Genomic DNA, 16,462 nt, shown 5'->3' with positions numbered 1-16,462 from the left:
ACACGGTCACGCCCTCTCTCCCGGGAGGCTCAAACCATCTGGCACTGGCTTCTCTCTCGAAACCTTTCAGTGGTGGCGGTGCACCTTCCAGGCGAGTTAAACACCCAAGCAGACGCACTCAGCAGGCACTTCGAAGATCAGCCAGACTGGGTGCTAAACGACAAAGTGGTAGAAGAGCTTTTTCATTGTTGGGGTCGTCCAGCCATAGACTTGTTTGCGGACGAAGAAAACGCAAAATGCCACGCCTTCGCGTCCAGATTCCACCGGCCAGGGACGCAGGGGAACGCTCTTCTAATGGTTTGGTCGGGAACATTTGCTTACGTGTTTCCTCCCCTGCCTCTGATTCCGAAGGTAGTTTCCAAGCTCCTCAGGTCGGACATGGAGATGATCTTGATAGCTCCGGATTGGCCACGACAGTGGTGGTACCCGGACCTGCTGCATCTGTCTGTGTGTCCACACAGACGACTTCCTTGCAAACCAGACCTGTTGAGCAAGATGAACGGGAGGATACTACGTCCCAACCTCTCATCACTGAACCTGACAGCATGGCACCTGAGGTCCTGCAATATGGGCATCTGAACCTGCCTCCCGAATGTATGCACATTTTAAAGGAGGCTAAGAGACCTTCCACAAGAGCGTCTTATGCGTTGAAGTGGAAAAGGTTCTACATATGGTGTAGGGATCATCACTTAGATCCGACTAAAGGGCAGGAGGAGGTAATCCTGCCATACCTCCTTTCCTTGGCAACTTCTGGTTTGAAATATGCTTCCATTAGAGTGCATTTGTCAGCCATAGTAGCGTACAGGAAATCACCTAACCAGATTTCTTTCTTTTAGGTTCCTATGGTTAAGGACTTCCTCCAGGGGTTGAAAAAAGTGTATCCCCCTGTGCGAAATCCTTCTCCTCCTTGGGAATTGAACCTGGTTCTATCCAGGTTAATGTCTCCTCCTTTCGAGCCCATCCACAAGGCCTCCTTGCAACATCTCTCTTGGAAAGCGGCCTTTTTGGTGGCGATTACCTCAGCGCGCAGAGTAAGCGAGATACAAGCGCTCTGTGCGAAGGAACCATATACTGTTTTCCACCACAATAGAGTAGTCCTGAGGGCTCATCCATCTTTCTTGCCTAAAGTGGTTTCTGATTTTCATATAAATCAGTCCATTTCCCTCCCTTCTTATTTTCCAAATCCTACGACCCCAGCCGAGCGGTCACTGCACTCCTTGGATCTTAAGAGAGTGCTCAAGTTCTATTTGGAAAAGACTAAAGGGATCAAGAAAACGGATCAACTGTTTGTGAACTATGGTTCAATGAGGACGGGCTTTCCAGCAGCCAAGAGGTCCATCTCCAGATGGATTGTCTCTTGCATTAAATTGGCCTATCAGCTTGCAGGCAATTGGTTTCACCCAAAGCGCATTCCACTAGAGGGAAAGCCGCTACAGTAGCTTTCTTACATGACATTCCAATGTCAGAAATACGTAAGGCTGCAACCTGGAAATCGGTTCATACCTTTACGAGGGATTACTGTCTCGAATCTGATTCCAGGGCCGATACTCAAGTAGGGCAAGCCTCCTTGAGAAATCTGTTTGGGTAGCCTATAGCCTGCTCAGGCTTGTTGATGAAATTACTGTCTTGTCATTCCTTTTCCCGCAGGGAAGAGGAGAGGCTCGCTATTCTATTCTAATGCTTATGACTATTGATGAGGATCCCCTGGAAGAGAAGGATTAGTTACTTACCTGTAATCCTAGTTCTCTTCCAGGGGTATCCTCATCAAAGTAATAAGCAACCCTCCCGCCTACCCGGGCAAAGGATATTCTTTAATAAGGAGATATTGTTAACCTATTTTGTTACTGGGTTTGTTTCAGTCTCCGAAAAGAACAACTGACCTAACTGTCACTCCTGAGGCATGATGGGATACCGGGGGTCATGGGTGCCTTAAAGGCACGGTGTCAGTTTTTTTGTATTCAGCTACAGGTTAGCTTTTCAGTCTTTTTAGACTGTGTGTTTGCAATGCAGCCTGGGAACTTTCTATGCTTTCAGGGAGTTATAAGAATTTCTACTGATGCCTAAGCATTAAAACAGTTTCTAAACAATCTTTGGTGTTGTTTCTCATGTTTCTAATGCATATTATTCATGTATGGTGGAAATTCTTCACAGCATATTTCAGCTCTGATGTGATTTGGCTGCTATTGCATGTTTATATATATATATGTATATATATATATATATATGAGTATATATATGTGGGGCACATATAATATAGTGTTTCCGGGGTCCCGCGCATGGGCGGGAATATTCTAATGCTTATGACTTTGATGAGGATACCCCTGGAAGAGAACTAGGATTACAGGTAAGTAACTAATCCGTCCCGACTCTTGATGACTCAGTCAACCAGCTGCAAAAGTTGCAGATACCATGATTTAGTAGTGGACTTTCTAAATATGCTACACATTTGCGTAAACATCAGGTCCATGATGTCTTTTTCTAATAAGGATTTGCAGTGTTAAATTATGTGTAGTTCTGGACACGTTGAATAATAATTGTGGTATAATTGGGTTACCTCTTTTGTTTTGTAGGGCAGCCGTGGACCTGATGGCCCAAAAGGAATAGCTGGTCCCAGAGGCAACAGGGTAAAGAGCTTGTGTACAGTTTAAGGCCTTGTGTATGTTTCTGGAACATAGATTCTTGCTTGATTGTCATGATGAATTCTGAAATACTCCCGGTCTATCTATCTATCTATCTATCTATCTATCTATCTATCTATCTATCTATCTATCTATCTATCTATCTATCTATCTATCTATCTATCTGTCTGTCTGTCTGTCTGTCTGTCTGTCTGTCTGTCTGTCTGTCTGTCTGTCTGTCTATCTATCTATAGAAATATAATGATACAAAGCCAGATGCAGCTGCACCACGGTTATTGTCAATGCAGCCTGTAACCTCGGAGTACTGTATTGCTAACTAATTTTGGAAAGAGTGCAAAAATTGCAACAGGAAGAAAGGTAAACCAAAAATAAAGTCAAAGAAGAATCCAACCCTCCCAGTATATTCGATAAAGTGGCTGTTCTCCAATCCTAAGAGACATAACAATTGAGCTGTCCCAAGTGGTAGCTTGGCAAGTTCCGATACAATGGAGATCATGGCCGCCCAAGATTCAACCTCCAACTCTTCCATTAAATGCTTAATCAATACAAGCAACGTAATGACATAATGCTTCCCAAGAACAATACAGCTTTGCAGTGTAATGGCGGCCAGGGACCAGATGACCACAGTGACCACAGTGAAGCGACAAAGCATCAAGTGCAGCCTAAAAGACAATCTAAGGAGAAATGTAGATTCATAAGAAGAGCTGCCAGGGGACTGCAGTCGCACATTGCACCTGAGCCACGAAATTCGACTATTCCGTACAAGGTCTGGGCACTGTCCAGACAGGGAGCCAATGTACTAGTTCCCCAGAGGAACCTGGGAGAGCTCCCAGCCTTAATCCTTTCACTCCGATATTTGTAAGAACAGGTGGCAATGTGGAAGGCCAAATTACAAATAAAATTCTTGCTTGGACACAATTACCAGAACCGATTGAAAAGCTGCTGAATGCTGTCTGGAATTTATTGATCTCCTTCCTGACATTGGCTTTATGAATCTCCTGAACAGGTCAAGGCTGCTAGCCCATTTCTATGCGATTCCCAAATTTTTTTTTTTAAAATCTTTTTATTAAACATAAACAACAAAAACAAATAAATATGACCACCGTGCCATAGGTATCCGCAAATCATAATCGGAAAATGTAGATTCCAACATTACAGAATTATGAAGGAGTGTCAAAAGTGGGCTCAGGTTACACCCATGTCCTCCCGAACTGGATCTATTTCTGGCGGCGTACAAATATCCCCACGGTAAGCATTCCAAGCCTCCCATATCTTCCCCCATTTGCGGGGTCTCCCTCTGGCCACATACACGGATCTCTCCCAAAACATACACCAATCAAGATCCTCCATCCATTTCCTAAGCTGACGAGCTCGACCAGCACCCCATAATTGTGCGATGTTTCGCTTGGCAACCATACATGCGAGAGTGACCCAAAGTTTACCATGGCTCGAGAGGTCGGAAGGCTCCCATACATTAAGTAGGCAACGGCGTGCCTCAAGTGCAATCTGTACTCCCCACACCTCACTCATTTTCTCATGAATCTTGATCCAATAGTTATAGATCTCCGGGCACTCCCACAAAATATGCAAAAACGTTCCAATCATACCACATCCCCTACAGCAATCTGCATTTGAAGCAAGCCCCATACGACACAACCCTGGACCCGTGGTGTAGGACCGGTGAAGAATCCTAAGCTGCACCAGACGAAGTCTCATGGAAATTGCCACTTTCCGAGGGGAAGACACAGCCTCCCCCCAGTCTTCGTCATCCAAAACCAAGCCATCTGCAACCCATTGTTCCCGGACTTTCACCAGGGGATCCTCAGTGTGATTTCTTGTAAACCAGAGGAATCGTCTTGGTAGGAAGGTACCCATCCAAAATTCGATCCTCTAGCAGAGAGGCCACCGGCGGCTTCACATTGCATGGGATAGCCGCCGCCAGTGCATGCTTAATTTGTAAATAGCGATCCCGCTCACTCTCATTCAGTTGGTGTCTGGCTTATAATTCCTCAAAGGTCAATATCCCCTTCTTACCCCACATGTCTCGGACCTGCGAGATACCAATCAGGTCCCAGCGATCGAAACCCTTCGACTTCCACAGACCACCCAAAGCTTCCGAGTTCCACAATGGCGTGGCCATTGTTATCTTACCCTCCCATTTGGGAGCTCGGTTAGCCTCATGCCACACCCGCGTCGAAACCGACGTCGGACGCAGCAGAGGAAACCTGCCACGTCTAGCATACAAGACCCTAGTGTACTCACCCCCCGGCAACTGGCCACGATCCATGGCAAACCCGGGGTCAGCCGGAGAGCCATAGATCGCATGATTGATAGGGGCTAGTTGGGAGGCCCAGTAATATTTCCTGATATTGGGCAATCCAATCCCACCATCATACCAGGGTAACATCAATTTGGATAGTGCGATCCGCGGTTTCCCGGCCCAGAGAAGTTGATGCTGCAACGATTCTATCTCATTAAAATAAGAGGGGGTTACGGGATCGAAGGAGTTCGGCAAGGCATATAAAAACCGGGGTATCAATCAATCAATCAGGAGTTTGTTAAAGCGCGACTACTCACCCGTAAGGGTCTCAAGGCGCTAGGGGTGGGGGGGGGTTGGGGGGGTGCAGGTTCCATTCCATCAAGGAGGGGGTCTGTCGAAGAGCCAGGTTTTGAGGTTTCTTGTGAAGATGGGGAGCGATGTTGTCTGTCTGAGGTGGAGCGGAAGGGCGTTCCATGCTTTGGCCGCGAGGAAGGAGAAGGAGCGGCCTCCCGATCTGGTCTTTCTGGTGCGGGGGACCACAGCGTAGGAAAGCTGGGCTGATCGTAGGGTCCTTTGGGGTGCGTGGAATTTGAGTCGGCTGTTCAGGTATGCTGGTCCGGTGCCGTGGAGGGCCTTGTGTGCGTGGGTGAGCATCTTAAAGGTGATTCTCGCCTCGACGGGGAGCCAGTGGAGTGTGCGCAGGTGCTGGGAGATGTGGCAGTGTTTTGGCAGATTGAGGACCAGTCTTGCGGTGGCGTTCTGGATGTTCTGTAGCTTGCAGATGAGGTTTTTGTTTATTCCGGTGTAGAGTGCGTTGCCGTAGTCGAGTCTGCTGGTGACCAGGGCGTGAGTGACTGTCTTTCGGTGTTCGAGGGGGATCCATTTGAAGGTCTTACGAAGGAGGCGGAGGGTGTGGAAGCAGGAAGATGAGACAAAGTTGATCTGGCGGTCCATTTTGAGCTCGGAGTCCAGGATGATTCCCAGGTTGCGTGCGTGGTCTGTGGGGGTTGGCGGGTTTCCGAGGGCGGTGGGCCACCAGGTGTCACTCCAGGCGTCGGGGTTTGGGCCCATGATGAGTACTTCTGTTTTGTTGGTGTTTAGTTGTAGGCAGCTGTTTTTCATCCATTTGGCGACGGCTTCCATGCCTTCTCGAAAGTTGCGTCTGGTGGTGTTGGGCTCGTTGGATAGGGAGAGGATGAGCTGGGTGTCGTCTGCATATGACACGATGTTGAGTCCGTAGGTTCTGACGATGGGGGCAAGTGGAGCCATGTAGACGTTGAAGAGCGTCGGGCTGAGGGAGGATCCCTGGGGGACTCCGCAGGTGATAGGTGTGGGGTCCGAGAGGAAAGGGGGGAGTCTGACACGCTGCGTCCTGCTGGAGAGGAAGGAGCAGATCCAGTCGAGGGCCTTGTCCTGGATTCCTGCATCGTAGAGTCTGCGTATTAGGGTGCGGTGGGAGACTGTGTCGAACGCCGCTGATAGGTCGAGGAGGATGAGGGCTACTGTTTCTCCTTTGTCCAGTAAGGTGCGGATGTCGTCTGTTGCGGCGAGGAGGGCGGTTTCCGTACTGTGGTTTTTTCTGAAGCCGGATTGGGAGGAGTCGAGGATGTTGTGTTCTTCAATGAATGTGGCGAGTTGGCTGTTGATGGCTTTCTCGATGACTTTCGCTGGGAACGGGAGCAGGGAGATGGGTCTGTAGTTTTTGAGGTCGGTGGGGTCCGCTGAGGGTTTCTTTAGGAGGGGGTTGACCTCGGCGTGTTTCCAGTCGTCGGGGAATGAGGCGGTTGATGGTTTGGCGGAGGATGGGTGCGATGGTGTTGGCGGCTCTGTTGAAGATGTGGTGGGGGCAGGGGTCCGTGGGGGCCCCTGAGTGGATTGACTTCATTATCTTCAGTGTGTCTTCGGTGGTGAGGGCTGTCCAGTCATCAATCGCTGGTTTCCGGGTGTCGGGGGTGGTTGGTGAGCGTTCAGTGTGTTGGTTGTCTTCGTCGAAGTTGTCGTAGATGCTCTTGATTTTGTGGTGGAAAAAGATGCTGAGTTTGTCGCAGAGGTCTTGTGAGGGAGGGATGTCGGTAGACTCGCTGGTGGGTTGGGCGAACTCCTTGATGATGCTGAAGAGTTCCTTGCTGTTGTGTGCGTTGTGTGCGTGGGGTAGCGCCCTCATTTTAAACAAAACCGTCCAACCCAACAGGGAAAGCGGCAGCTCCCTCCATTTTGCAATATCACAACGGAGTCTGGCCAAGGGGGGATCCAGATTAGCGTTGAAGCGCACCTTAGGGTCTTTTGAGATGTGAATTCCAAGGTAGCGAAAACTTACCAATTCGACTTTTACCGGACAATTCGCTGGCATTCTAGGAGGGTCACCGCTCAACACGAAAAGGACCGCCTTCACCCAATTGATAGCGAAACCCGAGTATCTCCCATAAATTGCTAAGATGTCCAGAAAACCAATCAGGGACTGCCGGGGGGAGGTCAGGTACATGAGAATATCATCAGCGTAAATCGAAATTGTATCCTCCCACTCCGGGGTCCATCGCAGCCCTTTGTTTGATCTGTCCCATCGTACCCAAGCCGCGAGAGGCTCCAGGGCCAGGGTAAACAAAAGTGGTGAAAGGGGACATCCCTGACGGGTGCCCCTCCCCAGCTGGAAATCGCGGGACTTATGGTTATTCACCACCACTCGGGCCAACGGAGCCGAGTACAGAAGACGGATCCAACGTATACATTCTGGTCCGAACCCTAGCTTCTCCAACACCGCAAACAGGTAAAACCATTCCACCCTGTCGAACGCCATAGTAGCGTCTAGCGACAGAAGCACCGCCGGCTCGTGAATGCGGGAAGCACCCGCCACCACTCCATGGAGTCTATGAAGATTAAGAGCAGTATTACGGCACAGCATGAAGCCGGACTGGTCCGTATTTACCAGTTCTGAGACAACTTTCACCAACCGGTTGGCAAGTAACTTGGCCAGGACATTAGGCTCCGCATTCAGGAGAGAAATCGGTCGATAGGAGGAGCACTCCAACCGAGGCTTGCCATCCTTATAAATTACAATGATGTTGGCGATGCGTTGGTCATAAGGTAGTACACCACTTTCTCTACTCTCAAGATACATGTCTTTTAGAAACGGGGCCAGACGGTCTGCATGCAGTTTGTACAGTTCTACAGGGATACCGTTCAGGCCCGAGGCTTTCCCGGAGTGAACCCCCCGGATAGCCATCGCGACCTCGTCATTCGTGATGGCGGAATCCAGAAACTCCCTATGCTCAACTGACAAAGCGGGCATTGGAATATCTCGGTTGACCTCCGCATTCTCTTCCACTGTGTACGGTCCCATCGAAGTATAGACCTCCTCGTAGTATCGGGCAAACTCATCCACTATAATCTGTGGATCCGTCGTGACACCCGAGCCCGCAATCTGCAGCTCCGGCACCAGACGCGATCCCCAGTCACCCTTCTCCAGCCACGCAATCAATTTCCCAGCCTTATCACCATGTTCATAAATTCTACTTCGTATGTTGGCATGTTGCTCCCTCGCTCTATTAAGTACCAGGTGTTTGTACTCATCTCTAAGGAGACCGAGGTGGCGTACCGCCCCCTGATCCCCATTAGTGGAGACCTCCCTTTCCAAGGCCGATAGCTCCGCCTCAATCCTGTTGATTTCCGCCCTACTCTTCTTTTTCTGCCCAGAGATTAGGGAGAGCGCCTCCCCCTGACTACAGTTTTGTAGGCTTCCCAGAGGGAGCAGCCAGAGTCAGCTGTCCCCGCGTTCTCTCGGAAGTAGCTATCCGTAACACGTACTATCTCCTTTTTGGTAATGGGGTCTCTCAACCACCAAGCACTAATTGGGGCTATCCTAGCCACATTACTTTGTCCGATTTTCAGTTGAAGCCAAATTGGCGAGTGATCAGATACTCCTCTAGCCAGATGACTCACTTCCTGAACAAACATCGCCTGCGACGCAGGCACCAACACATGATCAATACTGGAGAAAGAGTGATGTGCCGCAGAGACATGTGTATACTCCGAGTCACCGGGGTGTCGGAGTCTCCACCCATCAACCATGCCAGTTGCGGAGACAAAATCCGACAACCATCTACGAGAGGGCAATAACACACGGGAGGGGTACCTGTCCAGCTCACCATCCATCACAGCATTGAAGTCTCCCCCTAACACCATGATACCAATGGGCAACGACAAAAACACCCTGCTCAGGTCGCGAAAGGTGTCTGTCTACAGCGCAGGGGGAACGTATATTGAAAGGAACGTGACAGGCCTACCCTCCCAGAGCCCCAAGATGCCGACATATCGGCCTCGATTATCAGACTAAGTCGCTTGTATAGTGAACGGAAAGGAGTTCTTAACTAAAATCCCTACCCCTCAGAACCTGAGGTAAAACCGGCATGGGCCACCAATTTATACCCTCCCCGGTGCAGCGCCATACATCGCTTACCCATAAGATGGGTCTCCTGTAACAAAACCACATCTGGCGATCGTCGTCTGATTAGCTGCCCACCATGGCACGGTTGATCTTATCTCCCAAGCCATTCACATTCCAACTGAGGACGGATATACCCAAGCCCAACCTAGTGGAAGCCATACTCATCCCCCGAGAATTCTGATGCATTCCGTGGCACCCATAGCAGACACAGGTCATAAACAAAACACAAACCAACAATCAAAAACCCCCTAAACCCAACTTGCCAACCCCCCACCCTGCACCCCTGCATGCAACGTATGCACATCCCCAACTAGCAGTGTGCCTGTCTCCCCAAGACTAACTACGGAATCTAAACGTAGAAAACGGAGGAGGACCTTACAACTGGCCACCAACCTCCACAATCCCTACCCGCGAACAAACCCCATCAAGAATGTTCAATAAAAAATCCAAAAATGTTAAAAATATCGATGGGGGAAAGAAATCGCCCCGGTCAAACCAGCACCCCCACCACCATAGTCAAACCGACACGAACAGAAGAATACTCACTGTTCCTCGGTTTCCGCCCGTGTGTCTCCCTCCGTATCTGGCACCTGAACACAGTCCAGCCAGTCCACAGCAGCCTCAGGATGGTCAAAAAAACAAGTTTTCCCGTTGCGTTCGATCCGAAGGCGAGCCGGGAACAGCATGGAGTACTTGATTTCCGAGGCCCGCAGCCGCCTTTTAATTGCCATAAAACCCTGCCGTTGTTTCTGGACTGTCCGGGTAAAGTCAGGGAAAAAGAGCAAGGAAGCGTTCTCAAATGCCAGAGGTCCGGAGGATCCTGCCGTCTGTAAGATGGCGTTCCGATCCCGAAAGTTCAATATTCGTGCGATCATAGGACGAGGGAGCGCCCCTGTCTTCGGGCGTCCACCGGGAACTCTATGGGCTCTTTCCACCGTGAAAAAGTTACTGAGGCCCTTGGGTTTCAGGTGATTCAGGATAAGATCCTCCACAAAGAGATCCGGGGCCTGTCCCTCCGATCTCTCCGGTACGCCTAGGATGCGGACGTTATTGCGCCTCGCTCGTCCCTCATATTCATCCAGCTTTCGGTCACATTGAGTCCGAGACGCCTTCAGGTCTCTCACCTCCCGCTTGTTCCGACACATCATCTGTGAGGCTCGATGTTTTGATCTCAAGTGTCTTGACCTTCTCCGTGGTTTGGGTTTGGTCCCCACGGATGAGGCCCACCTCGATAGTCACCGTGTACAATTTGGAGTCCATCCTACCGAGGGAGGACTGGATCCCGGTGATCGCTGCCATCAGATCCTTCATCGTCGGGTCCTCTGCGGAGGGGTCACCCTCCTGGCCACTCTCTTGAGCGTGCTTCTCGTCCACCGGGAAGCCCTTGGAAAAACTGTACTTTTCTGGTCTATTGGACTGAACCATCTGGTAGTCCTCGATGTTTTCGGCGGTGGCTTTTCGGGGTCCCCTCTCGCCGCCATTCTCAACCTCTATCCGGACACCACCTCCGCCGATCGAACAAGGCCGAGTTAATGTGTCGCCAAGTCAATCAAAGCCTGTCGATCGCGGGTTGCTCCGTCCCAGCAGGGGAGCACAGTGTGAACAAGTCTGAGAGGGGAACTCGGAGGCCCCACAGATGTGACACGACTTCCGTGGATCGAGTGCCACCGAGCACTTCCGCTCCCACTCGCCGTTGTTGTTGAACTCCAGAGCGGGCAGCGCCACACGCGGGGTCCCGGTGACGTTTCCAGAAGGCCCAAAAATTCCAGACGAGGGTATTAGGTCATCGGAGCACCCAAATCGTTCAAAATTTCACCTGGTGGCTCAGGTGCTGGTCCCCCACCCGATGGTAGGGACGGGGCTCAGGATAATGTGCCGGTTGGCAAGTCAGGATGTGGCGGCCGGCGGAGCCGATGCTCAAGCGACCATCTTGGTCGCTGGCGCGGCTCCTCCCTGCGATTCCCAATTTAAAGATGGTCCCTTCAGGTGGTATAATATAGTAAAGTTGATTAAAGTGCAACCGGGGCCAGATTCGGGAGGTAGAAACACCTACTCATCTAAAGTTGGGTTTACAGACCGAGGCATCACTAGATTGGGGCTTAGCCGTATAGATGACTTTCATATTATGGGGATCGATGTCTTGCCGTGTCTGGACTTTGACCGAGAAGAAGGGCTATGTTGACAATTTAAAGTGCCCTCTGTATTCGAAAACTCTTCCACTCATAGCTCATTCACGGGGTAGCAAAGAGGGATTTCCCACCTGGAAACGGTATAGCCCATGAGAACCGGTGTATCGCCACAAGAAATAACACTAGGATAAGCAAGCTCAAAACCCCGAAATCAAGGAGGTCAAGACAGACTGTAAAGGCTGGTCTTTGATAGCGCAAACACCTAAAGAGAAAAAGAGGCGGAGAGCGGCCCCACGTTTAATTTAACATTAAAACACAAAAAGTATGTGGTAACCAGTTAGGGGATATCTGAATAAATTATTTCAAATGCTTCTCTTGCGATTCTGTCTCCCTACTACTATATCCCTATGGTAACGTCTGGCAATTCCAAGAATTGGGTGAGATGGTTCACTCACATATGGGACATTCTTCATCATTGACCATGTAGTTGCACCCTAGTAAGGTAATACTACAAGGCCGGACTCAACCTCAAGTTGGGCTACCTTGAGGGAGTGCTTAGAAATTTTTATTTTTTCTGGATATCTGAGATCCAGTTGATGTTGTTAAAAATACCTAAGGGTAAACCACAAAGTATCCTTTATTTAGGTGGTATCCTTGGTCTAACTCAAAATATCATAAAATATTATAATAGGATTTTAATGGATGCTATGGCCCTTAGGTAACTCTGAGACCCAACATGTTTCTGACCTTGGACAGCCTAAATAGGTCTCGTGCATTCGTCTTGGCTTATGTGTGGGACCCTATAATTCATTTAAGGTGAGGGAATGAAAATTTATGTAACTCTCTTCTAAAGATCAGCAGGTAATAATACCAGATGAGGATACAAAGTAGAAAATAGAAGCAGCATTAGGGAAGACATATATATCATGTGTATTTCACAATATAGACCGCACATAGATCATGCAGTACATTTACAGGTATTTAAAAACATAAAAATACAAATGTGGTGCATTCTGCATGTGTATAAAAGTGACAAAGACACTTGTGAATGGAAAATACATGCACATTTTCCATGCAGGTTTTAAACTTTACCTAGTGCCAAGGGGAACTTTGCCTCATGGTCTTTTCTGTGTGGGTGTCTCATATTGTCACACACTGGGGTATATAGAAGTGAGTTATATAACAAAAGGCACCTAAAATACACAAAGTTGAAACCAAAACTGCAGATAGGCCATAGTATACCTTTCTCTAAGTCATAGGGGAATGAGAATACAGCAAAAGGGTACATATACCCCTTCATTACAAAAAGTACCCAAAGGCTGGTATTAGATACTCTGCTCTTGTAGATTTATTTGATCAAGGTCCGGCGCCCGTAATGATCCTACCCTTCCCACTGTAACAGCCATCTGGTATAACTGTTAGATCGTGGTTGAGTCCGCCCTGTTAGCACTACCTTACCAGGGTGGGATGAGGTGGCTAATACTGAAGCATGTTACAATACGTCAGTGAGCCCACCTCGTCCAATTCTTGGAATTGCCAGACGTTATATTACGGATATAGTAGTGGGAAAACTGAATCTCAAGTGAAACATTGGAAAGAATTTCTTCAGATGCTCCCTAACAGATTACTCTGTAATTTTTGTGTAATGATGTTCTTGGTTGGATAGCCACAACATTAACTACCAGCAGCAGAGCTTCTTCTAAAGAGAGTCCGATTGAGTATGGGGGAGTCCAACTCCCCGGCCTGCTGCCACTATCTCAGAGGGAATACCTAATACCTAATGCTGATTAAATGGGCAGTACTAGCAGAGAATGCTTGTACATTTTATATTGGAACATTGCAGGCTTGACTAGTAAAATGGAGGATGAAGACTAGCTGAATTTTATCAATCAATGCACTGTATGCTGCATCCAAGAAACTTGGGCCTTTGATGAAATTAGTGTGAATGGATTCTTAGACAGAAGCATACCAGCCACTCGCCCTAGAAAGCGGCAGCCTTCGGGGGGCATTGCAGTATGGGTGTCATGTAAATTGAAATGCAAGATAGAGCAACTAGGCGTAGCCTATCTATCGCCTAATGCAGTACAGTGAGGATCTGGCTTACTGGCCCTGAAGGAGATGTGATTGATATTCTGAATGCTTATATTCCACCTGGCTGTTCCCCAGAAGTTCAATCGATCTGGGGGCATCAGGGAGGATGTTGCTGATTGTAAGTTGTCTAAGGAAGGCAAAAGGGGGAAGTATCTGTTATTGATATGTAGTGATTTTAATAAACAACCGTCTGTCACTATTATTAAAAGTGAGGTCCTAATGGAAGACTATTGTCTAAGTGTAAGAAAATGGTTCTATATCCTGGACTAGAATGAAGTACAGTGTGTATAGAGTCCACCAACCCCAGAGGTATAACAGAGGTAAAAGTCAGAACTGACCTTACTCTCCGAAGTGGTAGCTTGGCCGAGCAGTAAGGCAGTACCAGAGGATAGTGTAAAGCATTTGTTGTACACACTCAGTCAGCAAAAGGTTTCACACACTCAAGGACTGAACTCCAGGCCAATTGTTTTTATATCCACAGATATAGTTGTTTTATTTTTAGAACCAACAGTTATAAAAATATACTATTATCGTTATGAGTACTCTCATGTAATTACTTTGCAAAGGAGCAATAAAGTTTCTGCGCACAATTAATACAGTATTGACAGTAAGCAGCACAATCCTAAAACACACTATAGCATTGAGCTCAATGAGTTTTCCACATGTAAGTACAGTTGATTACTTTACAGATCACTTTAGTAGTCCCAGTACCAGATCCTAGGTTCAGTCCTGGGGTCTAAGCTGAAACCAGATTATCAAAAACATTTTAGTTACTGTAGTGAATTTTCCTGAATATAAAGATGTTTTAAAAGTTCACACTTAGAAACTTTTCAATGTAAATCTGACAATGTTATTCAATGGCAGAAAATTCAGGTTGCAAGTACGATTGCGTAACTTTTGTAATCCAGCACTGGTCTCCTGTGGCCAGCACTGGGGTCTTAACTTAAAACAGGTAGGTAATTGCGTTTCAGTATTTCGTATGATTTTTAAAGAATATTTTACGTTTTCAAAAGTAGACAGAAGAAATTTCATAGAAAAGCAGACAATGGGTTCCTATGGAGAAAGTGCAGATTACTAGTAAACCCGGTACGGGTTACTTTTACGGTTCAGTATTGGGCTGAAAGGTACAGTACTGACTTCTCCCCTGATCACAGGTGAGTAGTTCGGAATTCGGCTGGTTTTATATGAATATTTTCAGTTTTCAAAACTTCACACTTAGAGGAAATTTCATAGAAAAACAGTCAATGGTTTCCTAAGGCAGAAATTTAGATTACTAGCAGACACGGTTGTGATTACTTTTGTGGTCCAGTACTGGGCTACAAGGTAAAGTACTGCTTCTCTCCTGATCACAGGTCAGCAATTCGAAATTCGTTATTCGGCTGATTTTAGATGAATATTTTAAAGTTTCAAAACTTCACTCATAAGATTTTTCGAGTCAAACCAGTCAATGTTATCCAAGGGCAGGAAAGTGAGTCATCAGTTTTCAGGTGAGTACTCGACTGGTGAAGTTAAGGTTCTGGGCTTAGACTCAGGGGTCCCCCAGCGTCAGGTAGATACAGTTAGTACACCCTCAGCGGCCGGGTGCAGAGGTAGTTAGGCCCAATGTTATCCAATGAGAGGCAGGAGGCCTTCGGTTGGTGGCTGCTGGCTAGCAGGCCACGCAGCTGTGGAAGCTGGGCTTCTGGTCACTTGCTCAGGGCAAATGGGGAAGTAGAATAGGGTACAGGTTGCACTGCCAGGGGCACTCGGGCGGCTGGGTGCAGGGTGCTTTTGAGCCGTTGGGCACTCAATGTTATCCAATGAGGATCTTGAAAAAGGAACAAAGGCTGCAGGCTCGGGACGGTGGATCTTCAGGAGTGACCAACACTTCGAGGGGTAAGTTGGGATCTTGGAGGATAGGTAGGCACCCAGGAGGTGGGCACAGGGGGCTGTGGGGCGCCGGGTGCAGGGGTGTCTTTTGAGGTCGGGAAACTTACCCCCTGCTGGTCCCGGTCGGAGGGGTCCTATTTCCTGAGGCTGCAGGCGTCGTCGGGGCCGTCAAGGAGGGCCCTTGGGCACTGGATTCCGAGTCAGAATCACCAGGGGGATGTCCTCAGGGTCTTGGTTCACTCCAGCACAGGCCAGGCTTGGCGGGTGCAGAGTGTGCAGGGTTCGCGGTTCCGGGCTGATGCCAGGGCTTGCTACTTGCTTTGAGCAGTACCACTGCTCGTGGGAGACCCAGGTAGTCAGAGTCACAAGGCAGTCAGGTCCTCCGGGGTTTTTGAGGTTGCTCACCACTGGAGACGCCGGGGTTTAGCAGGAGCAGGTTCGAGGGTCGACAGGCCGGTAGGGCTGGGGCCAAATCAGTTGGTGTCTTCCTCTTCTTAGCAGCTGCACGGCAGGTCTTCTTGTTTCTTGTTCTTCTTTCTTGTTTCGGTATCTGGATCGGAAGAAGGAAGGTTCAGGGAGCCCCTAAATACTAAATTTAGGGGCGTTACAGGTAGGGCAAGGACAGGGACCAATGGGTCACTGTCCTGGGGTGAATACACCCCCTAGCCTGCTCCTCTCCTGTGGGAGGGGGCAGGAGCCTAGCTGGGATTGGGCAGGGCTCCCCATCTACAAGATGACCGGAGCCCGGGGTCGTGCTTCACCTCGCCTCCCCCACCTGAGGGGTGGAGTTGGCAAAGGTTGGCACAGGCCCCTTCCTGATGTAGTTTTTCCCTCCAGTCTTCCTGCCAGAGTGGGGGTAGAATGGGTGGGGGCCAGTTGCTGGGTCTGGAGAAGCTCTCAGAGGCGGTATGCCTTTGAAGCTTCCCCCTGTCCATCCTGGGGGAGGAGACATAGCACCTCGCCCAGGATGTGCATTGTTGCAGGCCCAGGAGAGCGGGGGGGCTCTCCACTCAGGGGTCCAGCAACATGTCTG

General features: G+C 48.9%; 1 protein-coding gene across 1 annotated transcript in view; it reads left to right on the top strand.

The window, feature by feature from the left end:
• LOC144752426 (uncharacterized) overlaps positions 1–16,462 on the top strand; it is a 1,170,660-nt gene that overhangs the window by 628,840 nt on the left and 525,358 nt on the right. Inside the window, exon 27 of the mRNA XM_078640356.1 lies at positions 2,571–2,624. Coding sequence (XP_078496482.1) covers positions 2,571–2,624 — 54 coding nt within the window. The remainder of the gene's footprint in view (positions 1–2,570; positions 2,625–16,462) is intronic.

This window comes from Lissotriton helveticus, chromosome 5_1, assembly GCF_964261635.1.
Source record: "Lissotriton helveticus chromosome 5_1, aLisHel1.1, whole genome shotgun sequence".
NCBI lineage: Eukaryota > Metazoa > Chordata > Amphibia > Caudata > Salamandridae > Lissotriton > Lissotriton helveticus.
The sequence above is the reverse complement of the archived record's forward strand: the minus strand, read 5'-3'. Positions and strand labels throughout refer to the sequence as shown.